This window comes from Caloenas nicobarica, chromosome 5 (genome assembly GCF_036013445.1).
Source record: "Caloenas nicobarica isolate bCalNic1 chromosome 5, bCalNic1.hap1, whole genome shotgun sequence".
In the NCBI taxonomy this organism is placed as follows: domain Eukaryota; kingdom Metazoa; phylum Chordata; class Aves; order Columbiformes; family Columbidae; genus Caloenas; species Caloenas nicobarica.
This window is the reverse complement of record NC_088249.1, coordinates 23669850-23687446: the sequence shown is the minus strand read 5'-3', so window position 1 is coordinate 23687446 and position 17597 is coordinate 23669850. Positions and strand designations below refer to the sequence as shown.

The 17597-nt window shown below is 47.2% G+C and overlaps 1 protein-coding gene across 3 annotated transcripts in view; it reads right to left on the bottom strand.

Moving 5' to 3' along the window:
- Positions 1–16066, bottom strand: part of ANGEL1 (angel homolog 1) — a 32673-nt gene extending 16607 nt beyond the window's left edge. The window contains exons 1-10 of one of the 3 annotated variants that reach the window (XM_065635280.1): positions 15941–16066; positions 13369–13968; positions 12612–12838; positions 11945–12014; positions 11090–11523; positions 8906–9032; positions 7922–8032; positions 7047–7116; positions 6453–6616; positions 5450–5614 (exon numbers count right to left, since the gene is read on the bottom strand). In XM_065635280.1, coding sequence (XP_065491352.1) covers positions 5450–5614; positions 6453–6616; positions 7047–7116; positions 7922–8032; positions 8906–9032; positions 11090–11523; positions 11945–12014; positions 12612–12838; positions 13369–13735 — 1735 coding nt within the window. In that variant the 5' untranslated portion in view covers positions 13736–13968; positions 15941–16066. Of the gene's footprint in view, positions 1–5449; positions 5615–6452; positions 6617–7046; positions 7117–7149; positions 7256–7921; positions 8033–8905; positions 9033–11089; positions 11524–11944; positions 12015–12611; positions 12839–13368; positions 13969–15734; positions 15914–15940 lie in introns of those variants that run through there. The other 2 variants (XM_065635278.1, XM_065635279.1) reach the window with 2 other exon arrangements.
- Positions 16067–17597: the final 1531 nt, after the last annotated feature.

Below are 17597 nucleotides of genomic sequence, written 5' to 3'. Positions count from 1 at the left end.
CTCAGTGAAGTAGTAATTAAAAAAAAAACAACAAACAAACAAAAAAACCCACCCCACAACCTAGTTGGCTACTATGCTGAGAAGCCCAAGACTGCAAAACTTAAGGCTCTCACATGCCTAACAGCAAACAGAAATCTATTGAGAGTGAGACTGAGCCTTAAGAGCACCATCCATGCTGGATTCACTGCAGGATTATGGAAGGCAAAGGCACATGGCATGCTGTGGACAGCAGGCTGTTACAGATTTCAGTGAAGTCAGCTGAGTTGGCTTTCCTGGTTTATATTTTTATTTTGGCAAAGAATGATTGCCATCCTACCTCCAGCCTTACTCAGGAGGAGGAAGGGAAGAGAGAAGTAGCTTTAGAATAACTGCTGCATTCATTTACTCCCCGCTCAAAAGCAGCTCCTGAAAGTGGACAATAACTGATTAAACTTAGGACTGCTGTAAAAGGCTTTCCATCCAGAAAGAAAAGACTAAAACACTAAATAGCATTGCTAAAGCTTGAAGTCAAGTTTTTTGTGTGTATAAAAGGAAAGACTAGATGGAACAAATGCATCTTTTGTTGTAGCACATGCCAGTGTCTAGTCCAGTCCTTCTCCCAGTTGCCAACTCAGTACCTTGAAAGCTGCTGTGTTTGTCTAACCAAAGTTAGGAAAAAACTTCCAGCTCCACTATACAGCATTCCTATTCCCTTAGAGCACAAGAATGTGCAGTCTAGGTCTGAAATAAATAAATTTAAAAATAAAAGGAAAAAGAGTTTCAAGACTAGAACGACATTTTCAGTGGAAGTTGGAGGATAATCTGTCTCGACAGGAAAAGCCAAACTCGTATAGCTGACAAAAGGAAGGACCTTTAGGCATGGCAGCTGTTAAATCAGTCATGTTGGTTATCATTATAGCAGGTGTGTTCTCTACAGAAACTCATTTTCTCTATATACCTTGAAACGCCATTCAGTGGTAGTGATCATGCAGCCTGACAGTGCTGTGGAAAACGCTAAAGGCCAGGCAGCTGCGGTCTGGTAAGGAGCAGGTTGCAGCCAGCAATCCAATTACCTTGCACACCAGGAAGCCTACAGAAAGGAGATGGTGTCCCACTAAAGCTTCTGAGCTCCTTTAGATGAGCCACAAAAGGCTTAATCTGCATTTGGGTGAACCATGGATACTCTGCAAATTCCTAACAGTACATCCAATAATGTTCATTACTGTGGTGGTGGCAACAGGAGAAGAAACTGCACTGTAGTGACACCCTGCTTTGCAGACTGTTTGCCAACACCACTCTCAGATATCATTAGAAGCAGGGCATGTACCTTGATCACTTCTTAAAAGAGATTCTCTCTGAGATGCTGAACTGTTCTTAGAACCTCTACGAGACTCCTGAGTGAAGAGGATTTAAGGTCAAGTATATTTCAGAGTTCTCCTGTGCTTCACAAAACAGGTGGCATACAGGTGGCTTTAATGATAAATCTTAAACTTGTTTTTTTGTTTTATATAACAAGAATTATTCCCATCCAAGTGTTGGATTCAGAGCTCCCATCCCTCCCACTCTTAACTCTTAAGGAGTGAGAGAAACCACTATCTTACATCTTGATGCTATTTAAATATTGAGTTTACAATAAAACTTAGCCCTAAAGAACTCCACCCATAGCTTTTAACTGAAGAAATACAGCTGCAGAAAAAAGCAAACATCAGTAGCTCAGAAAGATAACTGGATATAGCAGTCATGGGAAAACAGCTGTTGGAGAGATACATCGTAAGAAAAAGGCATGGAGAAAGACCTCAAGCAGCAGCCAAGTTTCGTTTATTGAGAAAAAAAAAACTAGAACAATTTTGTTTACCACTCCTCCCATCCCATGTAATTGGGAAAACTGATTATAAAGGGCATTCTCCTGAACTGATGAACTTAAAACTCTGAGAAAGTGAGGAAGTCCAACTTCTATCTAAATAGCATAACTAAATACTGACTAGCAGCTGTGGTGCAAACTAAGCTGTTGTCTAGCAAAGATACTGTGTCAAATATGTGTTTGCCTCAACAGCTGCATGCTCCCGCAGCTTAGGACACCGGTCACAGGGTATGTATACACATTGCCAGTGGTCTCTGGCATCCCTCCCTCTAAGTACCAGTCTCCCTGAGCTCAACATCACTACTGAAATGATGTAGATGATCCTACCCTCATGATACCTTCCCTTTCTGAGTACAGCAGATATTCCTGTTCCACTTTCACAATCATTTACAGAACCCTCTGTAGTCCATCAGAAAGCTGTGCTAATGACAACTAGTCATGCATTTAGGTCAGAAAACAGTGTTAAGAGCTACATCTGGAATCTTAGTTCTGCTTCCCACCACAAGTTGCTCATTACCACAGCCTCTTCTTATATCACTGTGAGCTATTCTCTAAGCATCACAGAACACATTCTTTTCTTGCTACAGCTATATACCAGTTGCTATTTTAGTGGTAGCGACTCTTTCCCCCAGTCCCACCTCCAAACTTCTCCTATAGTCCCCCACAGCCAGAGGCATTCATAGGTCTCCAGATCCATTTGGTGTTAACTCCAAATTGCTCTAGAACACAGGGGGTGTTTTTCTTTCCTGAAATAGGTCAGCTCTGTAGTGGTCTATGCCAGAATTTCAGGAACATTCATCAAAACCACCACAGCAATTGACTCCTCAACTCTGTCTCTGTGTGTCTGTATGCAGACACTAGCAACACAACAGTTTCACCTATGAACACCCAAGGAAGCATGTGTGAGCCGGGACCTTGGGAGCTGCAGGTCCCTCTGGGAGCTTTCTGACCTTCAGAAGGAAGAACAGGAGGACTTGCAGGCATTGTCCTGGGGTTTCTCAGCACATGACTCCATCTCCAGTGTTCAACAACCTAACCATTCCAAGTTCATTCCATATTATTTCGTGTATTGAAAGAGGAAGCATTAGCTTGACGCAACGGGTGAGGCAGGAGGGCTGTGTTCACACAAACATGCACACCCCCATCAACTGCCCACCAGAGCCAGCCAGCAATTACAACCAAAGCAAACTGCCCAAGTTGTAGGTGCCAACACTATGGGTCACAGTGCTTTTTGTTTTGCTTTCGGGTGGTTGTTTTTAAACCCTTAGTGTCTTCCAAGTTTCCTATTACAACGTTACCAGCTGGAGGATGTTATTTGCAACCAGGCTGCTTTTTGGCAACCTCTTTTCAAGCCTGGCAGAAAATAAAGCTCTCAGTTCAGTGATTTCCCTTTCCTCCCCTGCCTTTACAAATACATCCAATTACAAAATCAGAATAAGAGTACTTGGAGAAATTATTGCAACTGTCACACAAACAGAGCCATAGAAACACACAGCTCTGCATCGCTCCCCATGTACAAACACCAGTGTCACGCCAGAACCATTACCTGTGAAACTAAAGGCAAACAAAGCTTCAAACTTATTCACCCCCAGATTGCCATTCATTATACAGACTCCTGCATGTTATCCCAACTGGGGTAGCAAAAGCCATCCACACATCACCAGGCAAATACCACACCATCTGGCAGGGGCAAGAAGGAAACATGCAGTCCTGACACAATCATATGGGCACAGACCACAACCTACACACACCCCTCTTGTTTCTGTAGAGTTTACAGAAGTGAGCTGTAAAAGATCAGCAGTACTTGCTTTCTTTGGGAGGAGGGGAAGGACTCCTGAATGCAAACCATTTTGCAAGACAAGCCCGATGCCAAATAAACCACCTCTAGGATTTGGGGATGTGCTGGAAGACAACAGCTAGGCCCACTTCTTCCCTCTCTTGAGACCTCATTACTACTACCACGTGTAGCTCAATTGTCCTCTCCTCTTTCACATCCCAGCCAGCAAAGCCTCGTTGAGCAAGCCCTCTGAGCATTCAGCTGCTAAGAGCACAAGGTGTTGCAGTTACTTTGTGGGATTTTTTCTTATATTAGAAAAAATTTATTTTTCAATACGGAAAGTAACATTTAAAACATGAAAGTCCCCCAATATAACCCAGGAAGAGAGAACAATATTTCAAGTCTCCTTGTACCTTCCCACAAAAACCTGAAGTGGGACCAGATTTCTCTGCCTCATTTGTAAATAGAAGATTGATAATATTTCCACCAATATTGCTCTCATCTCTCAGGGAAAAACTGAGCACCAAATGTCAGGCTGAACTGCGGAATCTGCCCTAGAAACCAGCATAGTTCTATTGTTTTTCTACTGGCCAAGCCACTGCTGACAAAAGTACATTGACAGGACACCAAAGGTACACTGGGATCGAAGAGACTGACAATCTGGCTCCATGTTACACAGCCGTCCTCTCCATCCCAACACCTGCCCAGACACAGGAGTCAGTACTACAAGTTCTACCTACAAAAACAGGGCTGGCTCCAGAAGGCAGTAGTACCAACTTCAGTCTGGCACAGGAAGATGCTACAGGTTGGCTATCTGACCCCTGCTAGGCTGAATGCAACAGGGAGGGGAGAAATAACAGGGCAAGTGACAAGCATCAGTTCTTCCATCTGATGGCTCTGCTGCCTCTCACATGCCTTCCATTTTCATCTCTCTTTTGGGACCTCCCAGACCTATACGCTCCTGGGGTTGTCATGCCTTACAGGACAAGTTTTTCCACCTGATATTCACTGGGAGGATTTTAAGTATTTTTCCTACAAGTGCCAAACTAGGTACTGTTCTGAGACTGTTAAAAAGGAAGAGTGCCTTCCCCAAGGCCTCTAAGCTTTTGCTGCAGTTCTAGAGCTCCTGCGGGTGGCTCTGCAGAACCCCTGGCTCCACTCCTGACAATCCCCTTCCCTGGTCCACTAGTCACAGCAGGCAGCTTCTTGTAGAAACTGCTCAACTACACAAACCCTTCTGCAGCAAGGCAGCCCTTACACATTATTAAGTAAAAGCCATTTCCAAACAGCAGAGCCAATACTCTCAAAGGCAACACAACTAGTCCTAAAAGGACTATACTTCATACATAAACTATCACCGAGAAATTAAACCAACCATTGTTCTGGTGTGAGAGAATACTGGCGTACACATCCACTGCTTCTTGGTGGCAATTAACTAGTCAGAAATAGGCAGTGTTGTCCCCTCTTCCCCAGTTCCTTGAAGATCTCATATAGGGACAGACAAACATGGGATTTATGCTGGTTCCTGCAGCACTAAAACATCTGCTGAACAAAGCAGTGGAACAAGGATCCCTTTTAGAGATGGTAATGCCTGAATACAACTGGAAGCCCACTGGGAACACAGCTCAGCTTTGCAGAGACCCACAAAATATCAATGCAAAAAGCACTCCAACTGTCCAACATCCCTGCTTTTTGCGAGGGTGTGAGGGGAGAAAGGGACTTTTAGGGCATGGCAAGGAAAAGAGTTTTCTTGCAAGCAGGTGGTACAATCCAGAGCCTCATCTGCTGTATTCAGAACAGCTTTTCTTTAGGGAAAGGGAACCAACACTAACCCTCTGTGAGGCTGGAGATCTCCAAGCCAAAGCTAGCCAGCAGGCAGAGATGATCAGATGAACAAAAAGGATTTGGTAAGCCATTTGCCATCAAGAGAACATCTTCAGATAGAAGGGAAAGGCGGCCAAGCAGCTTCAGGGCTCCATCCTGGTACAGCCTACGACCTGACAAAGAAAATGGAAGTATCAGCCAGAGACTGGTGCTGTATATTAACTCTTTACAGTCACAGGAGGATACTTGTCAATGCTTTCCTGTTCTTTCCCTGATGAATGAAGACTGCCTGCACAAACACTGCATGCACCTTTGAGCCTAGATGTGAAAGCAGTGAGCATCCTATAATACTGCTGTTCAATGTTTTCGTATACTTGCAGGCACAGGAATTGAGTATACACTAAATTGACCAGGCAGTTGCTTAAATTGGAAGTTCCATTCATGGTACTAAGTCCCAGCAATAGCTTCAGATTCTCTGAGGAGGAGGAATTCATCTCTTCATTCCTAATCTCCTCCCAAAAATTGATTCTGACACTATCCGAACCAGGTCAGAGACAGTTTCTGGATGCATTTACAGGTCTTTCATCAATGTTTCAGGTAGCAAAGAGGTGGTGCCACTATAACGAGATTCACCACCTTCTAAGGCCCGTGTGTGGTCTCAGTCAGACCAGAAGTCCAAGCCTTGAACTTTGGACCCAACACTGCCTGTTACCAAGAGCACAGGTAAGAGACTCATACAAAAGAACAGCATCCATCCTGTTCTAGCTTCCTCAAAAGTCTACATGAACCTAAGCTGAGCAGCTTCAGTTTTTCTACAGCAAAGATTAAGCGTCTTCTCATGATACCTGAGCAAATGTTGCTTCCACTTTGTGCATCATTTCAGCCAAAGTCGCACTCTGTAGATCCACCCCACCTTAACGAAACGCACTGCCCAACACTGAGCTGCATGCTGACATGCCTCACAGCCCTCTCCCAACATCACAGGGATAAGCCCTGCACTGCCACACTCACCCCCTCTGTTCCTATTCTCCACAGGCTCTGCTGAGTAGAAGATATAATCGACAGTGGCTCCAAGGCCCATGGGCATCGTTGTGACCTCTGGGCGTCCTCTCTGTGGCAGGAAGTGGCTGTAGACGGAGGTCAGGTTGAGGCCATGCTGGATAATGCCTGAAGACCTGCACATGAACAGCCACCGTTTAGCAAGGAAGGAAAGAGAACAATGCAGTGTTCAGCACTGCACTCACAGTTGAAGTTGGGTGTTCCCTTGCTGATGCAACTGACCAAACTATTTCTATTTTGTGAACACATAAAGAACAGTCTTTCAGAATTATTCACTCCACTTACACCAAAGACTATGAACTTCCTTTGCCTCCAATACCCAGTCCTGTCTTCCTGTCTATGTCCTTCATTGTCAACCTTACAACGCTGACAGAGCAGCGCCCAGCTGCTGGGACAACCCTGGGTAGGTCTGGCTCTTTCAGACAGCACTCCTTACTCTTCGCCACCCTCTCATTTATTTCAGTGTTTACTTCAGCCAGATTTTCAGTGCTCAGGAAAATGAAACTGGGCTCAAAGAGTGGGGCCATTGAAGATGCAGCAAATTACCTTGGGACGAATGGCTGGGGATCAGGGTCTTTCACGACGGCAGCAGGCTTGGGCCAGTGTGCAGGGCGGTCTGCAAAGGAGCAAAGAGATTCCAGCCAGACTTACACAGATCCTGGAAGAGGCTGCTCATCCCAAGTCTGAGAAACTTCTCTTGAGACCAAACGCATCTTTTTGCCCAAGAAGAGCAGATAGCTTCCAGTCACAGGTACCTTAAAGAAAAATATTCAAAGGAAACTCCAGCTCTAAGACTAATAGGAACATTCTAAGAGCAGATCAGAGCAAACACCTGAGAAGTCATATTCTGTCCTGGTAAGAACATGCCCTTAAGGCATTTATGATCAAAGCTCAGGATACTTCAACCTTTGCTCTCAAATCAAGTTCATTTGCCTCAGCCTAGAGCTTACTCAAAGGGTGTCTAGAAAGGCAGAACATAAATGGAGAGAGCAGACCCAGCCATGCCACAGGGCCCAGAGGTGAGGCAGTGTCTACTGGGTACCAGCATCCAGAGAGATTTATGTTGCGGCCATTGTGACATTACAGTCTTCAGGTTTGTCCTCCCTCACCAAAAATCTTGAAGGAGAAAAAAAAAAAAGTACACATATATATATTTCACTTCATAAGAAACTCCAAAAAAAACTTTATAAGACTTCAAAAGAGACTGAATTGCATCACAGTGCATCTCAAGAAACATCGTCAGTGTGTATGAGGGCGATAAGACTGTACTCCTCTGAGCTCTCATGGAATCCATCAGTAATCACATGGCCACAGAAGACACCCTTCTGACTTCCCCTTTTCTCACCAGGTATTACCTCCACCTCGCATTTTCACCAAATCCAGCTAGGAGAGTCACAAGCTGAAAAATCTCCCATTAATACCTGGTTTAGCATCTGTCACACCTTCCAAGAGGACCAGGTGTGGTGGTCGTTCACAGGCAACATCGCAAAAATGAAACTGGAGCAGGAAGTCCCGGCTGTATTTACGTCTGCCTGCAGAGAAAAATAGAAGTTAAAAGAAGAAAATAACTGCAGCAAAGTCACATTTGTAGGGAACATCTGCATACTCTTTAGATCTTCAGACCTCTTCAGTTTGAGAAAGGTTTTTGTGCCCAAGTAGCCTGATACCATGAGAATTGGAATCACTTAATAACCTAAATGGAGAACAGAACACACCTGTAAATGTAGCAGAACAGAACACAGTTACTGCTACCCCTTTAGCTACTGCAACAGTCATGGTCAGCACCTTGATGAAACAAATTAAGAATGTTGCCTCTGAGACACCACAAGTTCAAGGGACTTTTAAGCAGATCAGTTAGTGTGTAATTCAAGGAAATGTCTGCCAAAAAAGAAAAAAAAAATCTGGAGATCAGGTTGAATACAAGTTCTACATTCAAGATTCCAGCAAAAGCTATTTAATGTGGACTGCTTAATTTTTTTAATCCACTCTAAGAACAGTAGAGAACAGCCATGATTGTAACTGTGCTCTTAGGAACAACTTTTTCAATAGTGGTGTGCAAATACTGCCCAAAACCGCTCCCACAAACACCTGCAGCTGAAAGCTGTGGCTACCGAAAAAGGTTTACAACTGCACAAAAGCTAAGTCTGGGAATATGAAAGAGATACATAGGGCAGTGGTTACTGGTAGGTGAACACTCAGCTCCTGACTAGAGAAAGAAAATGGCAGAAACTGGGCTACAGCAATAGACTCCAAAAAATAAATTTAATTCATATACCAAGGAAATAGAAGGGAATCTTTGCTGAGTGCATCATGCAACACATGCTCAAGCTACTCAGAGAGACAGCAAGGCCCACAAACTGTCCATTCTCAGCAAATTCATGTTGTCAGTGCACACCAGAGCTCACCTAGTTTCTTTGGCTGGCACAGGGTGACATATTGGCAGTTGTCTGTTATACTCAGTGAGCTTGGCAACAGTGGGGACAGCAGTTTCCGTGAATACAACTGTTGGGAAAAGTCTTCCTGACCAGACACCTGCAAATAGGCCAGAAACAGGAGAGGAAACATCAGCAACACAGAGCAGAACTTTTGCAAGCCATATACAACGGACACATATACACTTGCCAAGAATGCCCACATAGAAAGGCATGAATTCAGCTATTCAGAGTGTGGTGCTGACATAATAAACCTTCAGCTGTGGGGGACAGACACAATTAGCTAAAAGTTACCTGACCAAGATTCTTTGCAGGCATCTATTACTGAACTGATGATTTAGCTTGAAAGCCAATTATGTATTTAGAATCATAGAATAATTTTGGTTGGAAGAGATCCTCAAGATCATCAAGTCCAACCACTATCCTAACACTGGCATTAAACCAGTGCCAGTAAACCTAAGCCTAGAATTACATTTGGCCGTTTGACACCCCTGCACTAAACCACGTCCCTAAGAATCTCATCTACACATCTTTCAAACACCTCCAGGCATGGTGATTCAACCACTTCCCTGGGCAGCGCATTCCAATGCCTGACAACCCTTTCTGTGAATAAATTTTTCCTAATATCCAATCTGAACCTCCCCTGGTGCAACTTGAGGCCATCTCCTCTCGTCCTATCACTTGCTACTTGGGAGAAGAGACCAATACTCTCCATGCTACAGCCTCCTTTCAGGTAGTTGTAGAGAGCAATAAGGTATCCCCTCAGCCTCCTTTTCTCCAGGCTAAACAGCCCCAGTTTCCTCAGCTGCTCCTCATCAGACTTGTGCTCCAGGCCCCTCACCAGCTTTGTGCACTCTCTCCAGTACTTCAATGTCTTTCTTGTAGTGAGGGGCTCAAAACTGAACACAGTATTTGAGATGTGGCCTCACCAGTGCCTCACCAGTACAGGGGGACGATCCCTACCCTAGTCTTGCTGGCCACACTATGTCTGACACAAGCCAGGATGCTGTTGGCCTTTTTGGCCACCTGGGCTCACTGCTGGCTCATATTCAGCTGCCATCGACCAACACCTCCAGGTCCTTTTCTGACAGACAGCTTTCCAGCCACTCTTCCCCAAGCCTGTAGCGCTGCCTGGGGTTGTTGTGACCCAAGTGCAGGACCTGGAACTTGGCCTTGTTGAACCGCATACAATTGGCCTCAGTCCAATGGTCCAGCCGGTCCAGATCCCTCTGTATGACCTTCCTACCCTCCAGCAGATCAACACTCCCACCCAACTTGGCGTCATTGCAAACTTACTAAGGGTGCACTCGATCCCCTCATCCAGATTGTTGATAAAGAGATTAAACAGAACTGGCACAAATACTGAGCCCTGGGGAACATCACTCGTGACCAGCCACCAACTGGATTTGGTTCCATTCACCACAACTCTTTGGGGGCGGCCGACCAGCCAGTTCTTTACCCAGCCAAGAGTACACCCATCCAGGCGATGAGTTGCCAGCTTCTCCAGGAGAATGCTGTGTGAAACAGTGTCAAAGGCTTTACTAATGTCTAGGTACACAACACCTACAGACTTTATCTCATCCACTAAGCAGGCCACCTTGTCATAGAAGATCAGGTTTAGTCAAGCAGGACCTGCTTTTCATAAATCCATGCTGACTGGGCCTGATCATCTGGTCGTCCTGCATGTGCTGTGTGATGGCACTCAGGATGATCTGCTCCACGACCTTCCCCGGCACAAAGGTCAGACAGACTGGCCTGTAATTCCCCAGATCTGCTTTCCAGGTGTCATATTTGCCAACTTCCCAGTCGACTGGGACCTCCTCAGTTAGCCAGGACTGCTGATAATAATTGAAAGAGGCTTGGTGAGCATCTCTGCCAGCACTAAAATCCCATAGCAAAAGGAGAGCCAGGACCTGAAATTAAGTGGTCTATTATCACTGGTCTGCCTCAAAAGAAACCAAAAGAGCAGTTGTGGAAACAATATGCACACATTTGTCCACTTCTTTCCCCAACAGTGGTGGAGGCATTGGAGAAGACTGCTGTATAACTGAATTCAATATTCAAACTATTTCCTCATGAGATAAAGAACGCAGCCATGCATTTCTCTAGCAGCATGCAATAAAGAGCTACCCCATCGCAGTTCTGGCTGGCACCTACCTTCCAGGCTGGCATCCCATGGTAGGAAAGTTCACCATTCCGGATGAATTTGTAGAGTGGAGAATCAGGTACAGAATTCAGGTCTCCACATAAGATGACAGGATAGTAGCTGCCTTCAGTAGTTTTAGCAATCTTGTCGATCTCTGCTAGAAGCAAGGCCATCTGGGCCAGTTTGATATCTCCCCGCCGGGGATTGAACAACACATGAGTGTTGGCCACGCACAAAGGACTGACTGCCTTCAGATCCAGGCCCTCTGGGAGTAGAGGCTGTAGCAGCAGCACCAAGCCCACATTATCCCGATTGAGGACCTCCAGGCCAGGACGGAAGTATTCTATGGGGCTGTGGTTGATCAGCTGGAACCTGCTGTGCTTATAGCACACTGCACAGCCATCTGTCTTCGTCCCGGTTCTCCGTTTGTAGGAGCATGCAAAGCCTGAAAAGAAACCATCACCTATTTAAAGGTTTATCCAGTCACTACCTCAGGATCCCCACATCAGCTGAGGAGTTCAGCAAGTCTGTGTAGCAGAAGAGGTTCCTACTACATCTGGGTACAGCACTATACCCTATTCTGTTCCAATAATCACAGTTTATCACTTATCACTGAGGGTATTTTCTCTCTCCTTGTCCTTCTAGGACCCTCTTAATTTTGCTACTCTGATCTGTCAACTCTGAGAAAGATCAGTTACAAAAGAAAGAGTATGGGTCTAGGGAGACAGTTCAGAAGTAGAGCCAGCACCCACCCGACAAACAGGAAGAGCTCTCTCCACAGCAAGTGCTGTGAAGGCATTAAGCGGGAAGCACTGCTAGGCCAGTCCCGTGAGCTGGAGGTACAGACACACAAAAGCAGGACATACCCATCTCCTTGAATGCTGGTTCCAGCTGCTCCTGGTAGTGGTTCTCTTGCACCTCCTGCAGACACAAAACCTGGAAGGAAGGTAGAGACCTCACTTGCTCCACCAGCATTTGCTAGTTACCTTGTTTTGGGGAAGGAAGAAAGCAGAAAGTGCACTCACATACCAACCCTGCAACCAGAAAGGTCATCATTGCAACTCTGTCCTGTACTTTCCAGATAGAGAGCAATAACTTTCTGGGTCACATTAGCTTATTATTCAGTTTTTCGGTGACAAGGCAGAAGATCCTTCATTACACAAAGAGGACTCAAGTAACAGAGAAATCATGAAGTCCTCTTCTGTGCAGGCTTCCCCTCCTGTGCTGCCTTATAAACCTGGTCCTTTCCTTATCTCTTCTTTCTCTGCTTCTGCTGTTTAAAGAAGTTAAGCCCTGCTATCAAAGTATGACTATTTTCTACAGTAACACAATCAAAGCAAGATAGACACCAAAAAAACATAAGCACAATGCCTCTAACACACTCAGAGGAATCAGTGTTCAGTTACCAAGCAGGCAGCATATCATAGGGATTTCTCACTTACTTTTTTTTTTTTTTTTTTTTTTCAGTGTTAGATCAAACAAGGAATTCAAACTCTGGTGGCACTGATGTGAGAAGGGCCAAGTCATACTCACATCAGGATCCCAGTGCTGGATCTCCTGCAAAAGGTTTGGAAGGCGGTAGTTCCAGTTCAGGATGTCTGGATGACAGTGTAGATAGAGATCAAGGCCCTGCTCCACCAGGTCCTGGGCAAGGATGTTGTAAGACATGACTCGAAATTCAAAGAGAGGAGTGTTTTTTGAGACCTGTTCCAGCACATGGGGCTGGACAGAAAGATCCTCCCAGTCTCTCCATAAAATATCTACATGCAAGAGACAAAAAGCCAAGTTACAGCCATGCTGGATACCCTGCCGATAGTTTTGCTCCCCAGGGACCCAGAAAATAGCCATTCTTATTCTGTGAGCTAGGGTGTTCTAGCCTCTGAGCAAACCCTCACCCAATCTGGTTATCAGGTGCTCTTTTTGGATGCCTTTGGATAGCTGTCAATGGGGATGACACCACAGAAGACCACAGTCAAGCATACTGAAACACCCGACCAGCTTTTGGGTGCTTTTTACATTATAAAGCTGGCACTTGGGAACAGTTCCTGGGAAATGAACATACATTGATGTTCAGACCAGATGGTCTAATAGCACAGAGACTACTACAGTGACCAGCCTTTCCTCAGCAAAAACTCACTTTACAGTTTTCACTAGTAGATCCTGTCAATTCTGCATGGACAGATACAATCAATGTCTTACTGACAGCAAGCCCAGACACAAGAACCTGACCACATTCACTACAAATGTGAATTCCAACCCAAACATTAGATTCAGAGCTGTTACTACTGACCATGGTAGGGTACCTCTGTCAGGAGAGGACAAAATTGCACTGTATCCTGAATGGGCCAGGCTGGGGGCTCTGTTGGCACTGTCTCTTCATCAAGCGCTAAACTCCAGGCCAGCACAGCTGGGTCTTCATTCTGCACCTTCACATCAATTGTGGCACAGCCAGCTATCTGGTGATCCGTCTGTGGTGCCACAGCTGCCCAAGGGGCACTGTCTGCTACAGCCACTGTTTCCTCTGCTGGTAATTTTGCCAGTTCAGTCACTGCATCATCTTGTGGTTCTGAAGAAGCCAAGGTGTGTAGCTCTGTGAGCTGCTGACCAGCACACTGGGTGACTTCTGGAGCCAAATTCAGGTCACTGAGGCTAGTCATCAATAGCTCTGAACCTTCTAACCAGTCACTAGTGAGTGTAACTGATACTTTCCCCACAGCTGGAGCACTCTCATCGGCTGGCAAATTCCCTGCTCCTTCTTCCAGCCACTGCTGCAGAAGGGCTTCTTGCTCTTCTGGGACCAACCTTCCTCTGGTCGCAGCAAAGACGCCTTCTATCTGGGTGGACGTGCTCTTCGCCAGAAGCACATTCTTTCGACAGGTAAAGAAAGCATCTGCCATTTAAAAACAAACAAAACCAACATAAGACAGAAGGAAATCCTTTCTCACCCTTTTCTTTTTCCTATATGTTTGCTGTAACTCTGTGCAATACAACTATTCAGCATGGGAACCCAAACGAATTACTTCTCTGAAGAAAAACAGTTACAGTCTGAATAACTTACCCTGCCTCTTCCTGAACAGTCCACAGTCCAATTCTAATTATGTTAGTCAAAGTCGCTGAACCTGTACAGGATGGCTATGGCTTTAGCAACTCTAGAGAATGCAATTCTAACTTGTGTAGTGCCACAGCCAGTCAGCCAAGCTAAAAGGCCTTGTGGAAACTACCAGCTCTCAGCAACACATGTAAAGGCACAGATTATGGAAGTCAGCTGATGGGGCGCATGGGCTAAGAAGCCAGGCTCTGGCAGACGCCCACTTGGAGCAAGTTTCTTTCCAAAGATTGAGTAAGAAAGTAGTGTTCAGCTAAGAGAATCAAACACATCACAAGACCATGTTGCAGAAGAAAAACTGTTCTGTTATTAAGAGATGAAAAATAAAGACACAGAGGAACCAACATGTGCAGTTAAAAGCATTATTAGAGAGAATGTATACACAGAAGTAGTCCTGGTGAGAATTACAGATCACCTGATTACTGACATCCATGTATCAAATTTCAAAACCGTTGCTGTTACTTTAACACTTGAATATACTACTATTGGCAGGGTAAAGTAGAAAAAGAAAGGGACTCTGTTCCCTTGTACCTATATAAGAGACGACAGCACTTACGTTTTGCTATGAATCCCGCGCAGACACTGGTCCCTACTGTTGACTTATCAGTATCTGTTGTCTACAGATCACTTTTTCGCTGCCATATCCCTGTGACAGTCAGTCAGCCAGAGCAGTAACGTACAGGAGTCAGCAACATCTGTTTAAGCTTTTACTGTATTTTTTGTGTCAAAGCTTTCTGTATGTGTCATAAATGGGGCTTTAAGAACCATACTTCTCCCTGTAGTTTTGTAATTCAGTTAATGAACATCAGAAACACCAATGTACCAAGGTAATATTTTCACACACCACTAGCCAGGCACAGCTGTTACAAGAGCCTGCTACTGTAGGATGGGAGCTGAATTTGAGAGGAGTCAGGTAGCTGCTCACTATGACCACGGCGTGTGTGCTGGTGGCTACTACAGGCCTGGGGCCACGTTCAGGCAGGAGGGTGGTTTTACACCAGCAGAGTCACCAGCGACTGTGAAGCAGCAGTACAGATCTAGGAAACTAAGTGAAACATTGATGCACGCAAAGCAAGACTCCATCCACGAGTCACCTGCTGGTCCTCGGGTGGTCACAGGCCTCAGAGCGGCCCATATCCAAAGACCTTCCCAAACCCGCAGCGCGGGTCGGGGCAGCAGGCTCGGGCCTCCATGCAGATTGCACCCGCTGCTGCTGCACAACAGCCGGCCCCTCTTTCCTCCACAAGCCGAGCCCCCGCGCCGCCCCGGCCCGGCACAAGTGCCAACGCCACCTCGGGCAGCAGCCCCAGGCCCACGCCCGCCCGCCTCTCCTGCCGCCCGGGGCGAAAGACTCGGGGAGCTGCGGGGGGGCCAGCACGACCCTGGCTCCCGACCGCCGAGGCCCGTCCGGCAGCATCCCCCGCAGGCCGGGCGCGGGGGGAGGCGAGGGGCACCTGCACTCCGCCCCTGCGGGCCCCCGCCGCCGGCTGCCCCGATCCCCGCCGCCGGCTGCCCCGATCCCCGCCGCCGCCCGCCCGGGGCCGGGTTACCTCGGAGGGCCCGGAGGAGCCGCGCCGCCGGCAGCAGCACGTAGCAGAGCACGGTGCCGATCATACCGCCCGCCGCGGCCCGGCCTCCACCGCCCCCGGCCCGGCCCCGACGAGTCGGCGCGCCGGCCCCGCCTCAGCAGCGACAGTACGGCGCGGCCTGGGCCTGAGCCTCTGGGCCCGAGCCCCGGCGCCGCGCAGGCACTCACCGCGCCGGGCCGGCACCGCGTTGGGCCGCCGCGCCGCAGGGGCCAGAGGCCGGCTCAGGCCTGGCCCTCCTCGTGCGCTGCTGCGGGCCGCCCCCCCGGGAGGCCGCGGCCGGCAGGTGGGACGGCCCCAGCTGGTCGGGCCCGGCCGGGGTGGGGCCGGAGCGCAGCCGGGGCCCAGGCTCGGCCCCGCCGGGGACGCGCACCCGGGCGGGCCCTGCGGCGGGGCCCAGCAGCGCTGCTGTGCCGGGGGGGTCGGCAGCTGTGACCCTAAGCAGGGTGACAGCAGCTTTCCGGCCCCACCACCCTGAAATTTGTGTTGTCAAACAAAACTTCGCACGCCCTGTTCTCTGGAAATCCAAACTGAAGGGAAAATTCCCAGGAATTTTTTCCCCTGGAAAGCCACTAAGCAAAGTCTCATTTGCTCCAGATGAGTTAATAATTACACGGGCTTTGCAAACACCGTTGATGATAGCCAAGGTTTGGCGGAGTGCAAGCTCTGTGTGGACAAACGCCATTGGGGATGGGTGAAAGCGCTGCGGGAGCGTGCCTTGCCTCAGCGTGCTGCTCACAGGTCCCTTCCCGCCTGGCTGTGCAAGCTCTGTGTGGACAAACGCCATTGGGGATGGGTGAAAGCGCTGCGGGAGCGGGCCTTGCCTCAGCGTGCTGCTCACAGGTCCCTTCCCGCCTGGCTGTGCACGCACTGTGCCCTGTGCAAGATGAAACCAGTCACATGTTGAAAACAGACAGTTCCATATGAAAAGAGGAGTGCTGGCTGAAGTCCACGTTTTAAATGTTTTGCTTCATTCCACATTGGAATGTGCACAACATCTAAAGGCAAACAGATTGAACTGAGCACTCCTACAGCTTTTTACACCAAATACACACTTGTAATGTGTGATCTCAGTAGTCTTCCAAACCCTCTTTAAGATGGGCACATGCAATGGATTCAAGACTCATGTCATCCCTGCCTTCTGCATTGACGAGTGCTGCCAGACTGCCCCCTTGATGGTGACCTGCTGCTATCTCATGGTTTATACTTAGACAAAACACTTACTGAGGGACAACCTGGCTCTTACCCTTTTCGTGTATGGTGATTAGCACAATAGGTGTCCACGGCTAGGATCTGAGCTGATGTTGTAATGTATATAAATAATAATCTCACCAGTCTCATTTTCAAATCCCCATTTATAAAACACCACAGACATAGGGACTTGTCTCAAATCCCGCAGATGTCCCTGGCAAAGCACAGAACTGGACTGTGGTGTCCCATCTCCTGCTGCAGTAAGCAAACCTCTAGAAACTATCATTGGTTTCTAGTCTGAAAATTGAGAGTATTCTCCAGAGGAATGACCCACAACATTAAGGGCTGATGACTGGGGCATTTAAAACAATGCTGTTCTTTAAAAGGAAAGATCTAAGACAGTATCTTCAGACCCAACCCAGATCAGTATAATCAGATTGAAATTGGAGAAGGATGTTAGACGGTGCCACACACAAGCAAGTATGTGGACAGCCACAGTTGTTTGGCCTACAGTAGAAAAAATATTTACAAACTTTGGCAATAAAATCAAAGCTGACAACAGTCATCTGCTTCAGGGTCAAACCTTCCACTGGCTTTTGCGGCATTTTGTTCTATATCCAAATATAACCCTACCAT